General features: G+C 46.5%; 6 protein-coding genes across 6 annotated transcripts in view; 5 read left to right on the plus strand and 1 right to left on the minus strand.

The window, feature by feature from the left end:
* Positions 1 to 216: 216 nt before the first annotated feature.
* ASPSYDRAFT_148308 (cystathionine gamma-synthase) lies at positions 217 to 2,279 on the plus strand (the record flags this gene model as incomplete). Its single annotated transcript, XM_040841802.1, has 5 exons — positions 217 to 261; positions 367 to 1,753; positions 1,806 to 1,989; positions 2,049 to 2,091; positions 2,157 to 2,279. The coding sequence occupies 5 exons, from the start codon at positions 217 to 219 to the stop codon at positions 2,277 to 2,279; spliced, it is 1,782 nt and encodes a 593-aa protein (XP_040705468.1).
* Positions 2,280 to 2,569: 290 nt separating this feature from the next.
* Positions 2,570 to 3,583, minus strand: ASPSYDRAFT_88199 (uncharacterized protein; the record flags this gene model as incomplete). Its single annotated transcript, XM_040851979.1, has 1 exon — positions 2,570 to 3,583. The coding sequence occupies one exon, from the start codon at positions 3,581 to 3,583 to the stop codon at positions 2,570 to 2,572; it is 1,014 nt and encodes a 337-aa protein (XP_040705469.1).
* Positions 3,584 to 4,455: 872 nt separating this feature from the next.
* On the plus strand, positions 4,456 to 5,514 carry ASPSYDRAFT_43585 (mitochondrial 54S ribosomal protein mL58). Its single transcript, XM_040846690.1, has 2 exons — positions 4,456 to 4,544; positions 4,632 to 5,514. The coding sequence occupies exon 2, from the start codon at positions 4,723 to 4,725 to the stop codon at positions 5,323 to 5,325; it is 603 nt and encodes a 200-aa protein (XP_040705470.1). The 5' UTR covers positions 4,456 to 4,544; positions 4,632 to 4,722; the 3' UTR covers positions 5,326 to 5,514.
* A 388-nt stretch (positions 5,515 to 5,902) lies between these two features.
* ASPSYDRAFT_147201 (M20 family dipeptidase) lies at positions 5,903 to 7,569 on the plus strand (the record flags this gene model as incomplete). The annotated part of the gene is made up of 5 exons (XM_040841692.1): positions 5,903 to 5,934; positions 5,996 to 6,027; positions 6,084 to 6,151; positions 6,215 to 7,332; positions 7,386 to 7,569. 5 exons carry the CDS (start codon positions 5,903 to 5,905, stop codon positions 7,567 to 7,569), a joined length of 1,434 nt encoding a protein of 477 aa, XP_040705471.1.
* Positions 7,570 to 8,068: 499 nt separating this feature from the next.
* Positions 8,069 to 12,215, plus strand: ASPSYDRAFT_1173607 (DNA repair protein SMC6; the record flags this gene model as incomplete). The annotated part of the gene is made up of 14 exons (XM_040840283.1): positions 8,069 to 8,164; positions 8,214 to 8,632; positions 8,684 to 9,203; positions 9,252 to 9,479; positions 9,531 to 10,090; positions 10,160 to 10,253; positions 10,307 to 10,572; positions 10,632 to 11,288; positions 11,340 to 11,442; positions 11,503 to 11,661; positions 11,710 to 11,852; positions 11,908 to 11,956; positions 12,021 to 12,118; positions 12,167 to 12,215. 14 exons carry the CDS (start codon positions 8,069 to 8,071, stop codon positions 12,213 to 12,215), a joined length of 3,441 nt encoding a protein of 1,146 aa, XP_040705472.1.
* A 418-nt stretch (positions 12,216 to 12,633) lies between these two features.
* The window catches only part of dhh1 (DExD/H-box ATP-dependent RNA helicase DHH1), a 3,853-nt gene continuing 993 nt past the window's right edge, over positions 12,634 to 15,493 (plus strand). Inside the window, exons 1-4 of the mRNA XM_040850906.1 lie at positions 12,634 to 13,080; positions 13,142 to 13,214; positions 13,272 to 13,868; positions 13,924 to 14,459. Coding sequence (XP_040705473.1) covers positions 13,037 to 13,080; positions 13,142 to 13,214; positions 13,272 to 13,868; positions 13,924 to 14,459 — 1,250 coding nt within the window. The 5' untranslated portion in view covers positions 12,634 to 13,036. The remainder of the gene's footprint in view (positions 13,081 to 13,141; positions 13,215 to 13,271; positions 13,869 to 13,923; positions 14,460 to 15,493) is intronic.

Genomic DNA, 15,493 nt, shown 5'->3' on the forward strand with positions numbered 1-15,493 from the left:
CTTCCAAATTCTACCTAACCCGGTTCCGCCGTCTCTGCAAAGTGTCCGCAAAACATCATTGGTTGGAGTTACTCCAGATCGTCGCCGAAATCGCTGGCCGGACCGCTTGCTAATTTCTTGTGTGAACTTCTGTTGTTACTCAACAATTCTCATATTCTGTTTTTAATTCTGCATGTACTCATTCAGCTTTCGGCATTAACATTTTCCTTCAGTAACATGCTTCAGGAAACCGGAGGTCCAGTGCCTCCCAACACGGACCATGTATGTATAGACCCGCGTACCCCGCGTACATCTCACGAATAGTAGCCATGTGCCAATGCTTTGGTACAACTTTGGTCTTAAATTCTCGCTCCTGACAATATCTAGGCTGTCAGCGCATCACTCCCCACGTGGGAGTCAAACGTGGCATATGAGGAAGGGGAACTGGTAAATACGATGAGATGCGGTTATCCCCGATTCTTCGTCCACCCGATCATTCAGGAACTCGTTGGAGAAATCATATCTCGCTTCGCGGACCCGGATATAGAGACAGCGACTGTATTCCCTTCACCGAGAACCGCACGAATGTGTCAATCGTTCATTTCGTCGAGGATATCAGCTGAAGAAGCAAATAAAATCCGTGTCATGGACTTGGCTCCTACTCAGCGTCTGGAAAGTGAACTTACTGCCATTAAATCGCTCCTTTCATGTGTGATATACCCAAAAGAATATGCAAATATTGCAAAACAAGTGTGGCAGCACTCTGGCGATGGCGTTTCAAGCCGACGAGGAGAGTTCTGCCTGGGTGCTTTGAAAGATGGTCTTCTTGTGGAGAAAAAAGGGGATACAGCAGATTCGGCGTCGCAAAGGATTTCCAAAGGCCCTCGGAGATATCAGGGACGGGGTTCAATAAATGGGATGGGCAAAGTTGCACCACATGGTGTAGCTTCAGCCAACGAGCCCTTAGAAGGACGCGAATCAGTCCAGTTCATCGAAGAGCGGTTTGGGCGGAATTTAAGTACTTCACTGGCCAATCAAGCAAAAATTGCTGTACGGAGGCGCATAGCAGGGGTCTTAACCGCAGATGTTGAGCTGAGCGAGGCGTTGGAGAAAGTGTCAGAACAAGGGAGAGTAACAGGGCTCTTAGAGTCAGATGTTTTTCTTTTCCCGACTGGCATGAGTTCAATCTTTAATTCACATCGATTGTTGCTCAAAGCTAAGGGTTCTATGAAAAGTATCTGTTTTGGATTCCCCTACATTGATACATTGAAAATCCTTGAGAAATGGGGCCCTGGCTGTGTCTTTTATGGACACGGCTCTTCTGAGGACCTAGATGATTTGGAGTCTCGGTTAGTCGGCGGGGAGAGATTCCTGGCTCTCTTCACCGAATTTCCGGGTAACCCCCTTCTCAAGGCTCCTGATCTCAGGCGGATTCGAATTCTCGCCGACGCATATGATTTTGCCGTGGTCGTTGACGAAACAGTGGGAAATTTTCTCAATATTAATGTGCTCTCTCATGCAGATATTGTGGTCAGTAGTCTGACCAAAATTTTCAGCGGAGACAGCAACGTCATGGGGGGAAGTGCAGTGCTGAACCCCCACGGACGGTACTATCAGTCATTAAAAAATACATTCAGCCAGGAGTATGAGGACAATCTGTGGGTAGAGGATGCCGTGTTCCTCGAAAGAAACAGCCGTGACTTCGTCTCCCGCATCGAAAAGATCAACCATACAACAGAGGAGATCACAGCAATGCTCAAAGAATCCCCACTTGGTGAGCCCCCCTCTACTCGTTAATAGACCTTTTAGCTCTAACTGCAGTTCAGTCAAAAATGTGTACTATCCTAAATACAATCCTTCATTGCCTTTGTATGAGGCATTCCGCACTCCTAACGGCGGCTATGGGGGTCTTTTCTCGGTCACTTTCCACTCAACAGCAGAGGCGATTGCATTTTTTGACGACCTAGAAGTTTTCAAGGGCCCTAGCCTTGGGACTAACTTTACTTTGAGGTGAGCCACCTCAATTATAAATTGTTGAATTTGGACGGACCGCTAATCGCCTGCCTTAGTTGCCCATACACATTACTCGCTCACTACGGTGAACTTGAGTGGGTATGTATTTAATATCTTATTTTTCCCATTATAATGGTGTTCCAACATCTCTAACTTGTGCACAGGCAGGTTCGTTTGGTGTAGAATTTGACCTGGTGAGAGTAAGCGTTGGTTTAGAAGATACACCACTTCTTCGGGCGAAAGTGCAACAGGCACTGAATGCGGCTGTTAATACATCTAATAAATAGCCGGTCAAACCTAAAGGGTCCATGAGCAATACTTGAACTACTATGGTTAATTTGACTACCCCGGTTCTACATATTCTTTCCAGGTCAATGGTTTGCGTCAGGATAACAGTCAACTAGTAGGGACCGCACCGTTTGCCAGAATTGCAGTTATTAGCCGTAACTAGGGACACAGTAAATCAGGACAAGCGGTGTGAAGTGATAAAAAATCCCACGGAATTACACAAACAGGCATGAAGTATTGCATGGAAACACGAGCAGTATGCTTCGATCATGGCGTAGGTTCCATAGGCTCAACCATCGTTCCCCGATGTCAGGAAGGCGCTTAGATCACCGCTGCCCGATCGCCTCAAAGCCTGACCCATAGTTTCAATGTTCAAGTCGCCACTGAAACTAGGGGATAGTGGTCTCTGAATAGCAAGATGTGGACTGTCAGTATCCTGCGCAACCCTGTTCGGAGAGAGCTCTAGGCCCTTGAATGATGCTGAAATGCTCGTCGGTGGAGAAGTTCCAAACCCATGCGAAGAAACTGGCGAGTACAACGGTGATGGAGACATGTTGCGAAATACTGTAGCCGATGGATTTGGACTACCTGCTCCCCTTTGAAGAGAGTCGCTGCCAGGGGGGCACTCCCCTGTTTCCGCATTTTCAGCATTTACAACATCAGCAAATGAGATGAAACTTAGACGCCGAATGTCGGTTGCGTCCAGACTCTGTCTGGTTGAGTGAAGCTCTTCGGTATCACCGGTATCTGTCGCGGTAGTGTCAGGTGATGGCTCTCGTAACAGCTGCTCTGCGGGAACGCTATTCGCGGTGGGGAGATATATATTCTGGGTAACAATTTCAACGGAGTCTGGGTCGAGTCCCTTGTCGGTAATTGCTTCGGAAGATGCCTCCAATACCGGAGGAATATAGTTCTCTGTCCGGATGTGTGAAGGAATTGACGACGACTGAGGTAACAAAATATCTTCTTGCACATTGCGTTCGAAAATCAAGGATCCAGGCGAGTTGGCCTGAAAAGGAGACCGTTGGACGAAGCGTTCTGGCGATGATGGAGACCTTTGGGCGGCCCTTCCTCGTGAAAACGAGTGGGAACTAGCGCCTGGCGAAAGTGTTAACGGTCTCGGACGAACAGCGCAGGCAGTTATTGCTGGATTTGAATCGTAAATCATGCCCAGAGCAGAGCCCTGGTCTTGGGCATCATCAGCTTCCTTCTCGCAATTGCAATTACTTGGGCTCAAAACCCGCTTCGGCTTTGCCGGCTCAGATTTGTTCTTAATGTGAGCATCACCAGATATCGATTGCATGGCTGTTGGGTTATTTTCGATTCCCATGACACCGTCCGCTACTGAAATCCTGCAATTCCAATATACGGATTGGTAAGACGATGTGTTGCACTCAAAGACCAAGCATTCAAAGCTATGCAAAAGCTCGTCCGGAATCAATAAAGTAGGCGTCGGTTGTGTCACGTACAGTAATCGACACTGGCATTCAACTCGTCGGTCGATCGCCAAGGTCGCAGGCGGAGGCAAAATGGACCCTATTGATAACAAGTCATGAACAATCCACGGCCTATATCGGCATCTTGCGGATGGCTCGCGGCCGAGGAAAAGCACGAGGCACACGTGTCAGCAAAATAGAAGCTACCGGACGCTCAGGAGCCAGATTAGAGGTGTTGAAATCTTAGGTATAATAGGACAAGGTATCAGATTTAACCCGTGGATAATAAGCACCAGACCCGATGGATCCAATAAGTGTGGTTGGGGACAGGGTCAAAAGAATAAACTAGCTATGCACGTAGGTTATATTAGTGTGACAAGATGAAACATAGTTTCGAGTAAAGTAAAAGGACATCAAAAGCTGCCGAAGAAGCCTTGGGAAAAATGGGATTCATGGCGGCCAGGCTTCAGTTGCGAGTGATGATGTGTGTTAAAAGAACGTCGAGAAATCCAATGGACACATGACACCTGCCAAGAGAAGTTAACTATGGTGGGGTTGCCGCATAAGTACTCTGTACTACGTCCACGCATGAAATGCTTAGTATCAAGTAACTAACTAGTTATAGTTAGTTAACTTACTACGTAGTTAATAGTTAACTTAATAACATCGCTGATGATTATGTAATCCAACCATTCCTGTCACGAGACAATACACGGAAAAAAGTTGACAGCCCCGGAATCCTTCCTGTGTCGTGCTCTCAAACCGGGAGTCTGTCCTCTCCTCGACACACAAACGCCATCTTTCAAGTAAACTACAGCGGTGCTTCCAGTAGGTATCTCACTCAGTCTCATTGTTCTCTTCTCTATGGTTTTGGTATATATTACCTAAATTGTTGTCCTAACTGCTTGTTTAAAGTGATCTGCTTTGCTTGTGTGCAACCTCCCTAGCCTCTGTTACCGTGCCACGCTCCATTTCACGACGCACAGTGTTAGCCAAGATATTCAAAATGGCAGCTTTTGTTATGGCATCTAGAAGACCTATTTTGGGTTTGCCATTTCTCCTGCCTTCATGCGAACTAGCCTCCCTTGAGTTGCGGCGTGCCCAATCCTCCTACAGGCGCACAAAACAACGCCTACGAGTCAAACCAGATGCTTCTTTTGGCTTGTCCTCGGATAAAACTCATGATCATATCATCTTTAACCCTCCGTCAAGCTCTCCGTCTGTCTATCACACCCCGACGAAATTCCTCCCGTCGAATGACGCTCGAAGAACACTTCGGGCTGATAACCATTCCAATTCCCAGGATTTGGAAGAGCTTCCGTCTGTATTCAAATCACCTATTGAGAAGAAATATCACTTAAGCCCGTCGGACGTAACCGAAATTCGCAAACTTCGATTGAGCGACCCAATGACTTGGAGTCGGGCAAAATTAGCGAAACGCTTTGATTGCTCACCGATATTCATTGCACAAGTATGCGAAGCAAGTCCGCAGAAGAAGGAAATTCAAAAGCAGGTTTTGGAAGCGGTACAGTCAAGATGGGGTGCGAAACGCCGGATGGCCAGAGAGGATCGCAAAATGCGAAGAGAGTCCTGGGGTCGGGACGAATGATCATTCCCTTTGGTGTTCTCCACGCTATGTATACTCTTTTATCTTCGCTACTCTGTCTTACTCGGCGTTTTCAAAAGAGCCGTTGATAATCGGGCCTCAATCATGTACAATAGTAACTAAGACCGTTTGGCAATGTATTCTAAAGACAAGTGCGATAAATTGAATAATCAATTGTTACCTAGTTATTATGTGTACACATAGTTATCTTCTATCTGTCTCCCGTATACCTCATACCTTGCTTTGTTTGTTCTCCCTCGCGGATCAGACCTAGTAGCGAATCATATTTACTCAATTGGAATTTGGTTCTCCGTCGCAAGTCGCAACCGCCATCCAGCGCGCTTAGCTTCGGGTTACCGTTAGGTAAACCCACTAAGAGGTGCAGGAATCACGAGCCCACGACAGAATGCCCCTCCTCCGCCAGGTCACGACTTCACTCATAGGACATAAACCATACCTTCCATCATCAGTATCCCTCGCCAGGAGATATCAGGTGCCACAGACTAACGCTCCTTCAAATTGGAACATACGCCATCTATCGTCGCGCCAATCAATTTACGGCCATATCAGTGACCTTAAAATGGCGCCTCAACTCGAACCTTTTTTCAAGCAGTGCGTATCTTTCGATCGAAGATGGTGAATACTGTTTAACCTAAACACCCGGTTTTCGCAGGGTAGATGATCTGTCTGGCCCGTTTATTGACCGTAAGTCTCCGCACTCGAAGTTTGCTCCGATCATATGTATTGATGAATGCCCAAAGGTCTGCGCAAGGCTGTGGCAATTCCGTCCATTTCTGCGCAGGATGAAAACAGGAAGGATGTCTTCAAGGTACTTTTATATCAATTCCGTTCCTTTACGCTCCTTATACTAACTATCGCCTACCTCGTCAAGATGGCAGAGTTCCTTGCCTCAGAGCTGAAAGCCCTGGGAGCTGAAGTACATCAAAGACCACTCGGCAAGCAACCCGGAAAGGAGCATCTGGATCTTCCCCCGGTAGTCTTAGCTCGATATGGTAATGACCGAAACAAGCGAACTATTCTAGTGTACGGTCATTACGACGTGCAGCCTGCATTGAAGGAAGACGGCTGGGCTACAGAACCTTTTGAGCTCACCGTCGATGACAAAGGGAGGATGTTTGGCCGCGGAAGTACCGACGACAAAGGTCCAGTTTTGGGCTGGCTGAATGTGATCGAAGCTCACAAAAAGGCCGGTGTTGATTTCCCCGTCAATCTACTCTGCTGTTTTGAAGGTATGGAGGAGTACGGCTCGGAAGGTCTGGAGGAGTTTATTTATTCCGAAAGTAAGGGCTTTTTTAAAGATGCAGATGCCGTATGCATCTCAGACAACTACTGGCTCGGGACCGAGAAGCCGTGTCTCACATATGGATTGAGGGGATGCAACTATTACTCCGTCAGCGTTTCGGGTCCTGCTCAGGACCTCCATAGTGGCGTTTTTGGAGGCTCCGCGCATGAGCCTATGACCGACCTTGTTAACGTCCTGTCTAAGCTTGTGAATCCGCAAGGCGATATTCTGATTCCTGGCATCAATGATCTTGTTGAGCCGGTCTCAGAAGAAGAGATGTCGCTATACACAGACATAAGTTACACCATGGCGAATCTTCATGAGTCCTTAGGGAGCGAAACAGGGATTCATCCAACCAAGGAAAGGACACTTATGGCTCGTTGGAGGTATCCATCGCTGTCCATTCACGGCATCGAGGGAGCTTACTCCGCCCCGGGAGCGAAAACCGTCATCCCAGCAAAGGTAATTGGCAAGTTCTCCATTCGAACCGTTCCCAACATGGAGAGTTCGGATGTAAACAAGCTTGTATTTGATCATATCAAGTCAGAGTTCTCTAAGCTGGGTAGCAAAAATACGTTGGACGTATGGCTTCAGCATGACGGAAAATGGTGGGTTGCCAGCCCCAAGCATTGGAACTTTGCGGCCGCAAGCAAAGCTGTGAAGCAAGTATTCGGGGTTGAACCCGATATGACTCGAGAAGGCGGAAGGTATGCATTGTTGACAACCACTACCCATAGCTTATTTGCTAATCCAACCTTAGTATTCCAATCACTTTGACATTCGAGGAGGCCACTGGTAAGAATGTCTTGCTTCTACCTATGGGGAGTTCAACCGATGCGGCACATTCCATCAACGAAAAACTCGACAAAAGGAATTATATTGAAGGGATCAAGCTTCTTGGTGCTTATCTACATTATGTTGCAGAAGAGCCCACAACAGCCTAGACGATTACTGCGGGAAAATTTTCGTGGGACTTCCCGAAAACAAAAAGTATGCAACTGCAGTATAGCAGTAGCCTACACCGATGAACCCGTTTCTAAGAATGCAAATAAAAACCTGGTTCTATTCTTCATCGCCGTTGTTGGGTTTAAATTTGAATGTGCAACGCAGGATCAAGTTAACTCGTAGAAAGACTAAAGAGTTCATCGAAATAGATTTAGTTATTGATCACGTGAGGGGCGCGACGCGCAAACGCGCCAACTTGACATGGCGGACTCGGCGGACGGCTATTATTAGCAAATGGAAAGACAAAGACCAAGAGTATATTCTTCATCAACGCCTTTCGTCTCAGACCCTGCCATGATGTTATTCGAAACCTTGATACTATAGTTATCTCGCAAAGGAGAATCTTTTGTTATTCCTCAAATAAATGCCTGCTTCGCAATCTTAATATGGACAGTCTTCAACTTTACAACTCTACAAGGATATCTTCGTCTATGCAAAATGCCAAATCGGAAACGCTCACAGGCTTCCCAAGAACTCGTTGACTCGGTCGATAAAGATGAAATACAGGGCCATACCTTTGTGTCCCCTCAATCGGTGCGTGTATTTTCCGATTACAACCTATGGAACTAACATTTGAACTTAGAGGAAACGGCCCCGCGTATCCGGTTCGCCTCAGTCCGATATCTCCAAAGACAATTCTGGGGCTAGCGATGACGGGGGAGAAATAGAGCAGGGACCCAGATCGGCCACCGCTGATCTTGATCAAGATGAAGAAGAGCTGGAGTTACTTGCGACACAAATTATTCAAGAAAAATACTCATTTGCCAGTGATGAACCCAATGTGCCGTCAGAACATGGAATTCTTGAAAGGGTCGAATGTTATAACTTCATGTGTCATGATCACTTCCAAGTAGAATTGGGCCCTCTGATCAATTTCATCGTGGGTAAAAATGGCAGTGGAAAAAGTGCTGTTCTCACGGCCATAACTCTCTGTTTGGGGGGAAAAGCATCAGCTACCAACCGTGGCCAGAGCCTCAAGAGTTTCATCAAAGAAGGCAAAGAGTAAGTCTTGATTATTTCTGTGGAACTGATCGGTTCTGACTTCTCTCTTAGATCCGCAACAATAGTTGTTCGAATCAAAAATCAAGGTGACGGTGCTTACTTGCCTGATGACTTTGGAAAATCAATCATCGTGGAACGACATTTTTCAAAAAGTGGTGCAAGTAGCTTTAAGATCAAAGCAGAGAATGGGCGCATTATTTCGACCAAGAGAGCTGAACTCGACGCTATCATCGATCATTTTACGTTACAATTCGAGAACCCGATGAACGTTCTATCGCAAGACATGGCTCGCCAGTTTCTTAGCTCCTCGAGTCCCGCTGAAAAGTATAAGTTTTTCGTGAAAGGTGTCCAATTGGAGCAACTTGACCAAGATTACCGATTAATTGAAGAGTCCGGTGACCAAATCGAGGAAAAACTGCGAAGTAAAGAACAGGACATTTCTTCGCTGGAAAATCGTCGAGATGCAGCGCAAAAGAAATTAGAAATATCGGACCAGCAAGAATCGCTTAGAAACCGGGTCAGGAATCTCCGAAACCAAAACGCATGGGCGCAGGTCGAGGAACAGGAGAGGGTATGGAACATAACAATTCTGTCTGGGTTATAGAACTAATTGATACAGGTTAGAGATGCTTTAGTAACCGAGCTGTCTCGAACAGACAGGAAGATAGCTGAGGCTGAAGCTAGGATAGAAAGATACGACGCAGCAATACGTGATGCTGAGGCCGAGGACGAAACAGCAACCGAATATTCTAGGGAGGCGTCTATGAGAGTTATCAATGCTCAAGATGAAAAGGGGGATATGCAATCCAGGTTAGACGAAAAGATGAACGAACGACATGATCTCCAGGTACTATCAATTACACCCACAATCTCATCCCTGCCTGACCACCGCATTTAGGCTGAGCAACGCCGAATTCGAGAGCATCTGAAAGAGACGGAAACGAGAGTTGGGGTTCTACGACAAAAAATTGATCAAGAAACCCAGCGCCTGGCCGACCTCCACGGCGGTGGCTATTCCCGGAATTGGGAAGAACTTGAGCAAGCCAAACATGATGCCATCGAAACTCGTACGAGGAGCGATGAACATCAGCAGAATGGGAATCGAATATACGATGAAATAAAAGTGGCCGAAGAACAGGAAAGGATGGCAAATCCACCTGTCGCACAAGCCAAGCGCGATGTCAAGGAAGCAGAGTCCCTATTGCATAACCTTGACAGAGAAGGCGGAAGCAGAGTCTCAGGCTTTCCGGACGGCATGTCGGCCCTTCTGAGAGCAGTTCAACAAGAGCAAGCATTCAGCGAAAGGCCTGTAGGACCGATTGGGAATTTTGTGACACTTCTCAAACCAGAATGGTCATCAATTTTAGAGAGCTCATTTGGAGCGACCTTGAACAGTTTTATTGTTACTTCAAAAAGAGACCAAACTGTGCTATCTGGGATCATGCAACGGGTCAACTGGTAATGTCTACTCAGTTTTCTCTTACCACATACATCGTACACGTTCCTTGTTGCTAACGATAGATTTAGTTCTGTCCCTATTTTCATTGGCAGTGGTGGGCCTTTGGATACGTCGCAGCATGAACCAGACCTCCGATTTGATACTGTGTTACGAGTCCTTCAGGTGAGAAGGTGCGTACCATGGAGATGATGTTTAAACTAACGCAAAGATACCAGATCGATAACGAGCTTGTGCGAAGACAGATGGTCATCAATCATGGGATAGAACAAAACCTTCTTATTGAGAACCTCGAAGAAGCATCTTCCGTGCTATTTGACGGTGAAAGACCGAGGAATGTCAAGCGCTGCTATTGTATTAACCAAACAGACAGAAGGCGAGGTATTCATTTGTCTTATAGTCGGTCTGGTGAACCAAGCCAGGCCCCTGTTTCAGTTTACAATGGCAACCCCAGGATGAAATCCGATCATGACTCCCAAATCAGGTAAGCGTTTTGTCTTCCATCCCGAATCAAATGTCACTCACGAGTGTATCTCTTGACAGAGTACAACGCAATGTAGTTGCAAATCTTAGACAGGCGCTAAGCAGCCGAGAGGAAGAACTACGCTCTGCGCAGTCTCGCCTAAATCGCTGCAGGCAGGCGCGCGAAAGATACGAAAGGAGGGAAAATGAACTTCGTGTTGAGTGTCAAAGGAAAGAAGACCGTGTTGAAGAGCTCGAAGAAGCGCTACAGGAAGAGAGTGGCGAAAATGGTGATCTTGAGGTACTCCAGGCGAACCTTAGGGATACCGAAGAGGAACGACGTCTTAATGAAGGCTCACTCAAAGACTGTGCAAATGCTATGACTGATATGATGCAAAATTTGAAAGAAATCAGACAGGAAATGTCGGCCAAGGATGTCGAGATTTCTCGGTTCAAAGAAGAGCTCCGAATTGCCGAGAGCGAGCAGCATTTGGTCGCAGACAAACGACGCAAGAGAATTGGTGAAAAAAACACTGCAATCGAGCGTATCGAGGATTTTCATCGAAGCAGATCCCGTCTCAAACAGAAATTGGAGGAGGCCGAGGCTAGGGTGCACGATTACTGCGAAAAGGCTGGTTTAGTTTCAGAACGAGTGGAGATCGACCAGGGTGAAACTGCTGCCAGCCTAGATGAAAAGCTAGAAAGGCTTCATCAAGATATTACTCGATATAACCGAGAGTATGTTCATGAATGTTTTTCTGGTTTATACGTACATTAATATGGTTTTAGGTTAGGGGGCACTCGAGATGAAATTCGCAAAGAGGCAGAGAAGACAAACAAAGATTACCAGCAGGCATTAAAACAAGTGGAGGAGTTCCGCCTCCTTGTTGATGTAACTCCACTTTTCAATCTCATTTGCATTGGTGGTGTTACTAATAAACAAAATACGCAGGTTCTCAAGTCCACCCTCAAGCACCGTATAAAGCGCTGGCATAACTTCAGGTCACACATCTCTTCTCGCGCGAAGGCACAGTTTACGTATCTTCTTAGTGAAAGAAGTTTCCGCGGAAAGCTCCTAGCAGACCACGAGAATAAGGTTCTAGATTTACAGGTATTCTCATATATCAAACCCATACCACAACTCATACTTACTTTGTAGGTTGAACCCGACATCACCAAGGACAGCAGCGAAGGGCGTGGCGCCAGAACATTGTCCGGCGGCGAAAAATCCTTCTCGCAGGTCTGTCTTTTGCTAGCGCTTTGGGAGGCCATGGGATCACCTATCCGCTGTTTAGATGAATTGTAAGTAGTGGAATCCCGAAAGCAATTTGGAGTCTCCGCTAAAACTTCGTCGCAGTGATGTTTACATGGACCATATTAACAGAAAGATGGCGATCGATATGCTCGTATGTGTACTACCACTTTAATACACATAAATGGGGTAGCCCTTTGCTAAACCAGCTTCCATAGATGCATGCCGCCAGACGGTCGATCGGACGCCAATTTATACTCATTACACCCGGTTCAAGGGCTGAGATCAGTCTTTCGCCTGATGTTAGAGTGAAAGAGTACGTATTGTAATGAGTTCTATCAAAGCACAGCTAACTATCTTGTAGGTTGGCAGAACCGGAACGAGGGCAGGCAAGGTTATCGTTTCGGCAGTAGCAGCACCCTCTGGAGGAATACTAACCAATATGTTTTCCGACCACCATCCTAACTTTTAGTTTTGACTCGGTGGCAACTGCGATAAACGCCGTTTGTGAGCTACAGCACGAAATACCTCATGCGTAAACCGTGTAGTTTCCATCCATTCCAAGAACACCCAACACTCTGAATGAACCAGCCGCCTTATGTGTAGCAATATTAATTGAACCTTGAAATAACTATAAAAATTAAGGTAGGGGATTTCAAATTGCTACAATAATAATGTAGAAAATTAAGGTCTTTGAGGGCTCGGCATGAAAGTAGGTAGTATGGTGGGCTTGAAGGGCGGCGGTGGCAGCTCGCCAAAGGGGTTGCAACACATACTTATGGGGAAGCCAGCCGGAGCCAAGGTAATGATTCTCCCACCGACGAGTATGCCATTATTTTTTACCGCCTCCCACCAACAACCCACTTCACTCAACGTCAAGTCGTCAACCACCATCAGCACATTCACCACGCTACACCCCTCTTCGATATCCGCAACGACGTACACTACCTATCCCATATCTCCCAAAATCGCTCAGAGGCCTTATACAGCGCACGCTTGCATCAGATATTCAGAACAACCTTGATTGACACCACCCACTGTATCGGGTGTTGAGCGTACACCTTCTCTCCACTGCCTCACTTCCTGCGACTCCTCGTTTTCTCTGGTTGAGGGCTTGCTCTTGGCTTTATTAAATTTTAGTGCGATTGGATCGCCATCCATACTCCTACACTTTGCAGGGATCGAGCCTGCACTTCAATAACACGAACGCACAAAGCATCACTCATAATCTACAATGGCCGACGCTCTCGCGACGCAGCTGAATACCACAAGTTTGGAGTATGCGAATCTTACTAAATTCTTAGTGACTTACCTTTTCTAATGCTCGTTACCGAAACAGGGATGCTAGTTCAGATCCGAAATGGAAGGACCAACTGAAACTACCAGCAAAGGATGGCAGACCACAAACAGAGGTTCGTCGTATCTGAAACAATCGTTAACAGTTTGCTAGTCCTGACTTGCTATTTTAGGATGTGACCGCTACCAAGGGTCTGGAGTTCGAAGACTTTTACATCAAACGCGAACTTATGATGGGCATTTTTGAGGCTGGATTCGAAAAGCCTTCGCCTATTCAAGAAGAAACTATTCCAGTAGCCCTTACTGGGAGAGATATTCTGGCCAGGGCAAAGAACGGGACAGGAAAGACCGCAGCTTTCGTCATCCCTACACTTGAACGCATCAATCCTAAAAGCACGAAAACACAGGCTCTCATTCTTGTCCCAACACGAGAACTTGCACTTCAAACATCGCACGTGTGCAAGACACTCGGTAAACATCTCGGAATCAATGTCATGGTGACTACTGGAGGTACTGGTTTGATGGATGATATCATCAGATTAAACGATGCCGTCCACATTCTCGTGGGAACGCCAGGAAGAGTGCTCGATCTTGCAAGCAAGGGAGTCGCGGACTTGTCTGAATGCCCTACCTTCGTTATGGATGAGGCAGACAAATTGCTTTCTCCTGAATTTACACCTGTGATTGAGCAGCTCCTCTCATTTCACCCCAAAGACCGGCAAGTTATGCTTTTCAGTGCCACATTTCCAATGATTGTCAAGTCTTTCAAAGTGAGTTAGAAGACTCTTCTTGTATAATAATTTTCCTATCTAACATTAAAAACAGGATAGGCACATGCGCAATCCTTATGAGATCAACTTGATGGACGAGCTCACGCTTCGCGGTATCACTCAATACTATGCATTTGTGGAAGAGAAGCAGAAGGTCCATTGTCTCAATACGCTTTTTTCTAAACTGCAGATCAACCAGTCCATCATCTTCTGCAATTCGACTAACAGAGTGGAACTCCTCGCAAAGAAAATAACTGAATTGGGCTATTCATGCTTCTATTCACATGCTCGCATGCTCCAGCAACATCGGAATCGAGTTTTTCACGATTTCAGAAATGGTGTCTGCCGCAATTTAGTATGCTCTGATTTATTGACACGTGGAATTGACATTCAGGCTGTCAATGTGGTCATCAATTTTGATTTTCCTAAAAACGCCGAAACCTATCTCCACCGGATTGGCCGCTCCGGGCGGTTTGGACATTTGGGTTTGGCAATCAACCTTATCAACTGGGATGATCGTTTCAACCTATATAAAATTGAGCAAGAGTTGGGGACTGAAATACAGCCAATCCCACAGAATATCGACAAAAAGCTTTATGTATATGAGTCTCCGGACACAATTCCCCGGCCAATCTCGAATCCCCACCCACAAACCCAAGGAGCCATCACAACAACAAACATGAACACCGGTGACCGTCGCAATCATCACCACCATAACGGTGGACATTATCAACCCAGGGGAAGAGGCTCGTATCGCGGGGGGCGTGGACAAGCTCAACGTCGCAACTTGCAAAACGACGTGGCTAGGTTCAACCCTTCGCAGGGACATCCTACCGGAAAACCACAGGCCCCAGCACAGGTTTCCTAGGCTAGTCCTTGGTTATCACAAATGAAAGGACTCGCCTTCTCAAATATTTACATTTGCCGTCAATATGCCGAGCCTAAAGGTTACCGCTTCTCGTCTAACTCCCATCTCCCACCTTGTCGGTGGACTCTTTTTTTATCGCTATCATCTGTTCAACAACTATATGACACTGGGTTTGTATGCCCTGTTTTGCTCCAAGATTACTACTGCTGCATGCATATCTCGCGTTATCCTTCTCCCATACCATTCTTTGCGATGCGAATGGCTTAAAGTCTGGGACATGTGACACCTAAATGTCTCAGGCAATTTTATATGTGCTCTCGTCGTTCACAGTTGTAAATACCCTTCTTTGTTATTTTCGGGCCTCCCCCAAAGCATGATTCGGAGTTTTCGGTCCTGTTTTTGGTACAGTGTTGGTTGGGCGCCTGTTGACGCTTTCCTGGTGTCCCTATTGACCCGTGATGAACCATATTTCAAATCCGCTTACTGGCCCCGTTGTGATACATACTGAGGAGTTCTCCGGTTTGATCTGCGCTATTCTCGGGGCCGTCATTTTCATTATGCACTGGACTGGAGGCGTTATCGCGTATGGCGCAGTTATATCGAGTGTTGATCCGCTACTTGCTCCCTTCCGCTGTTGTCTTACATCTCATTTGCTGCTCCGTTTTATCGGCCTTTTCTCGGTCTTCATATTCAAGGCGAGCTTCAGTATTGCTTTCTAAGCTGACGCCGTTTGGGTTGAAATTACTGGACCATCATG

This window comes from Aspergillus sydowii, assembly GCF_001890705.1.
Source record: "Aspergillus sydowii CBS 593.65 unplaced genomic scaffold ASPSYscaffold_3, whole genome shotgun sequence".
In the NCBI taxonomy this organism is placed as follows: domain Eukaryota; kingdom Fungi; phylum Ascomycota; class Eurotiomycetes; order Eurotiales; family Aspergillaceae; genus Aspergillus; species Aspergillus sydowii.

Bases quoted from the DNA above. Each gene is read 5' to 3' on its own strand.
- ASPSYDRAFT_43585 (XM_040846690.1), top strand. From the start codon at position 4,723: ATGGCAGCTTTTGTTATGGCATCTAGAAGACCTATTTTGGGTTTGCCA.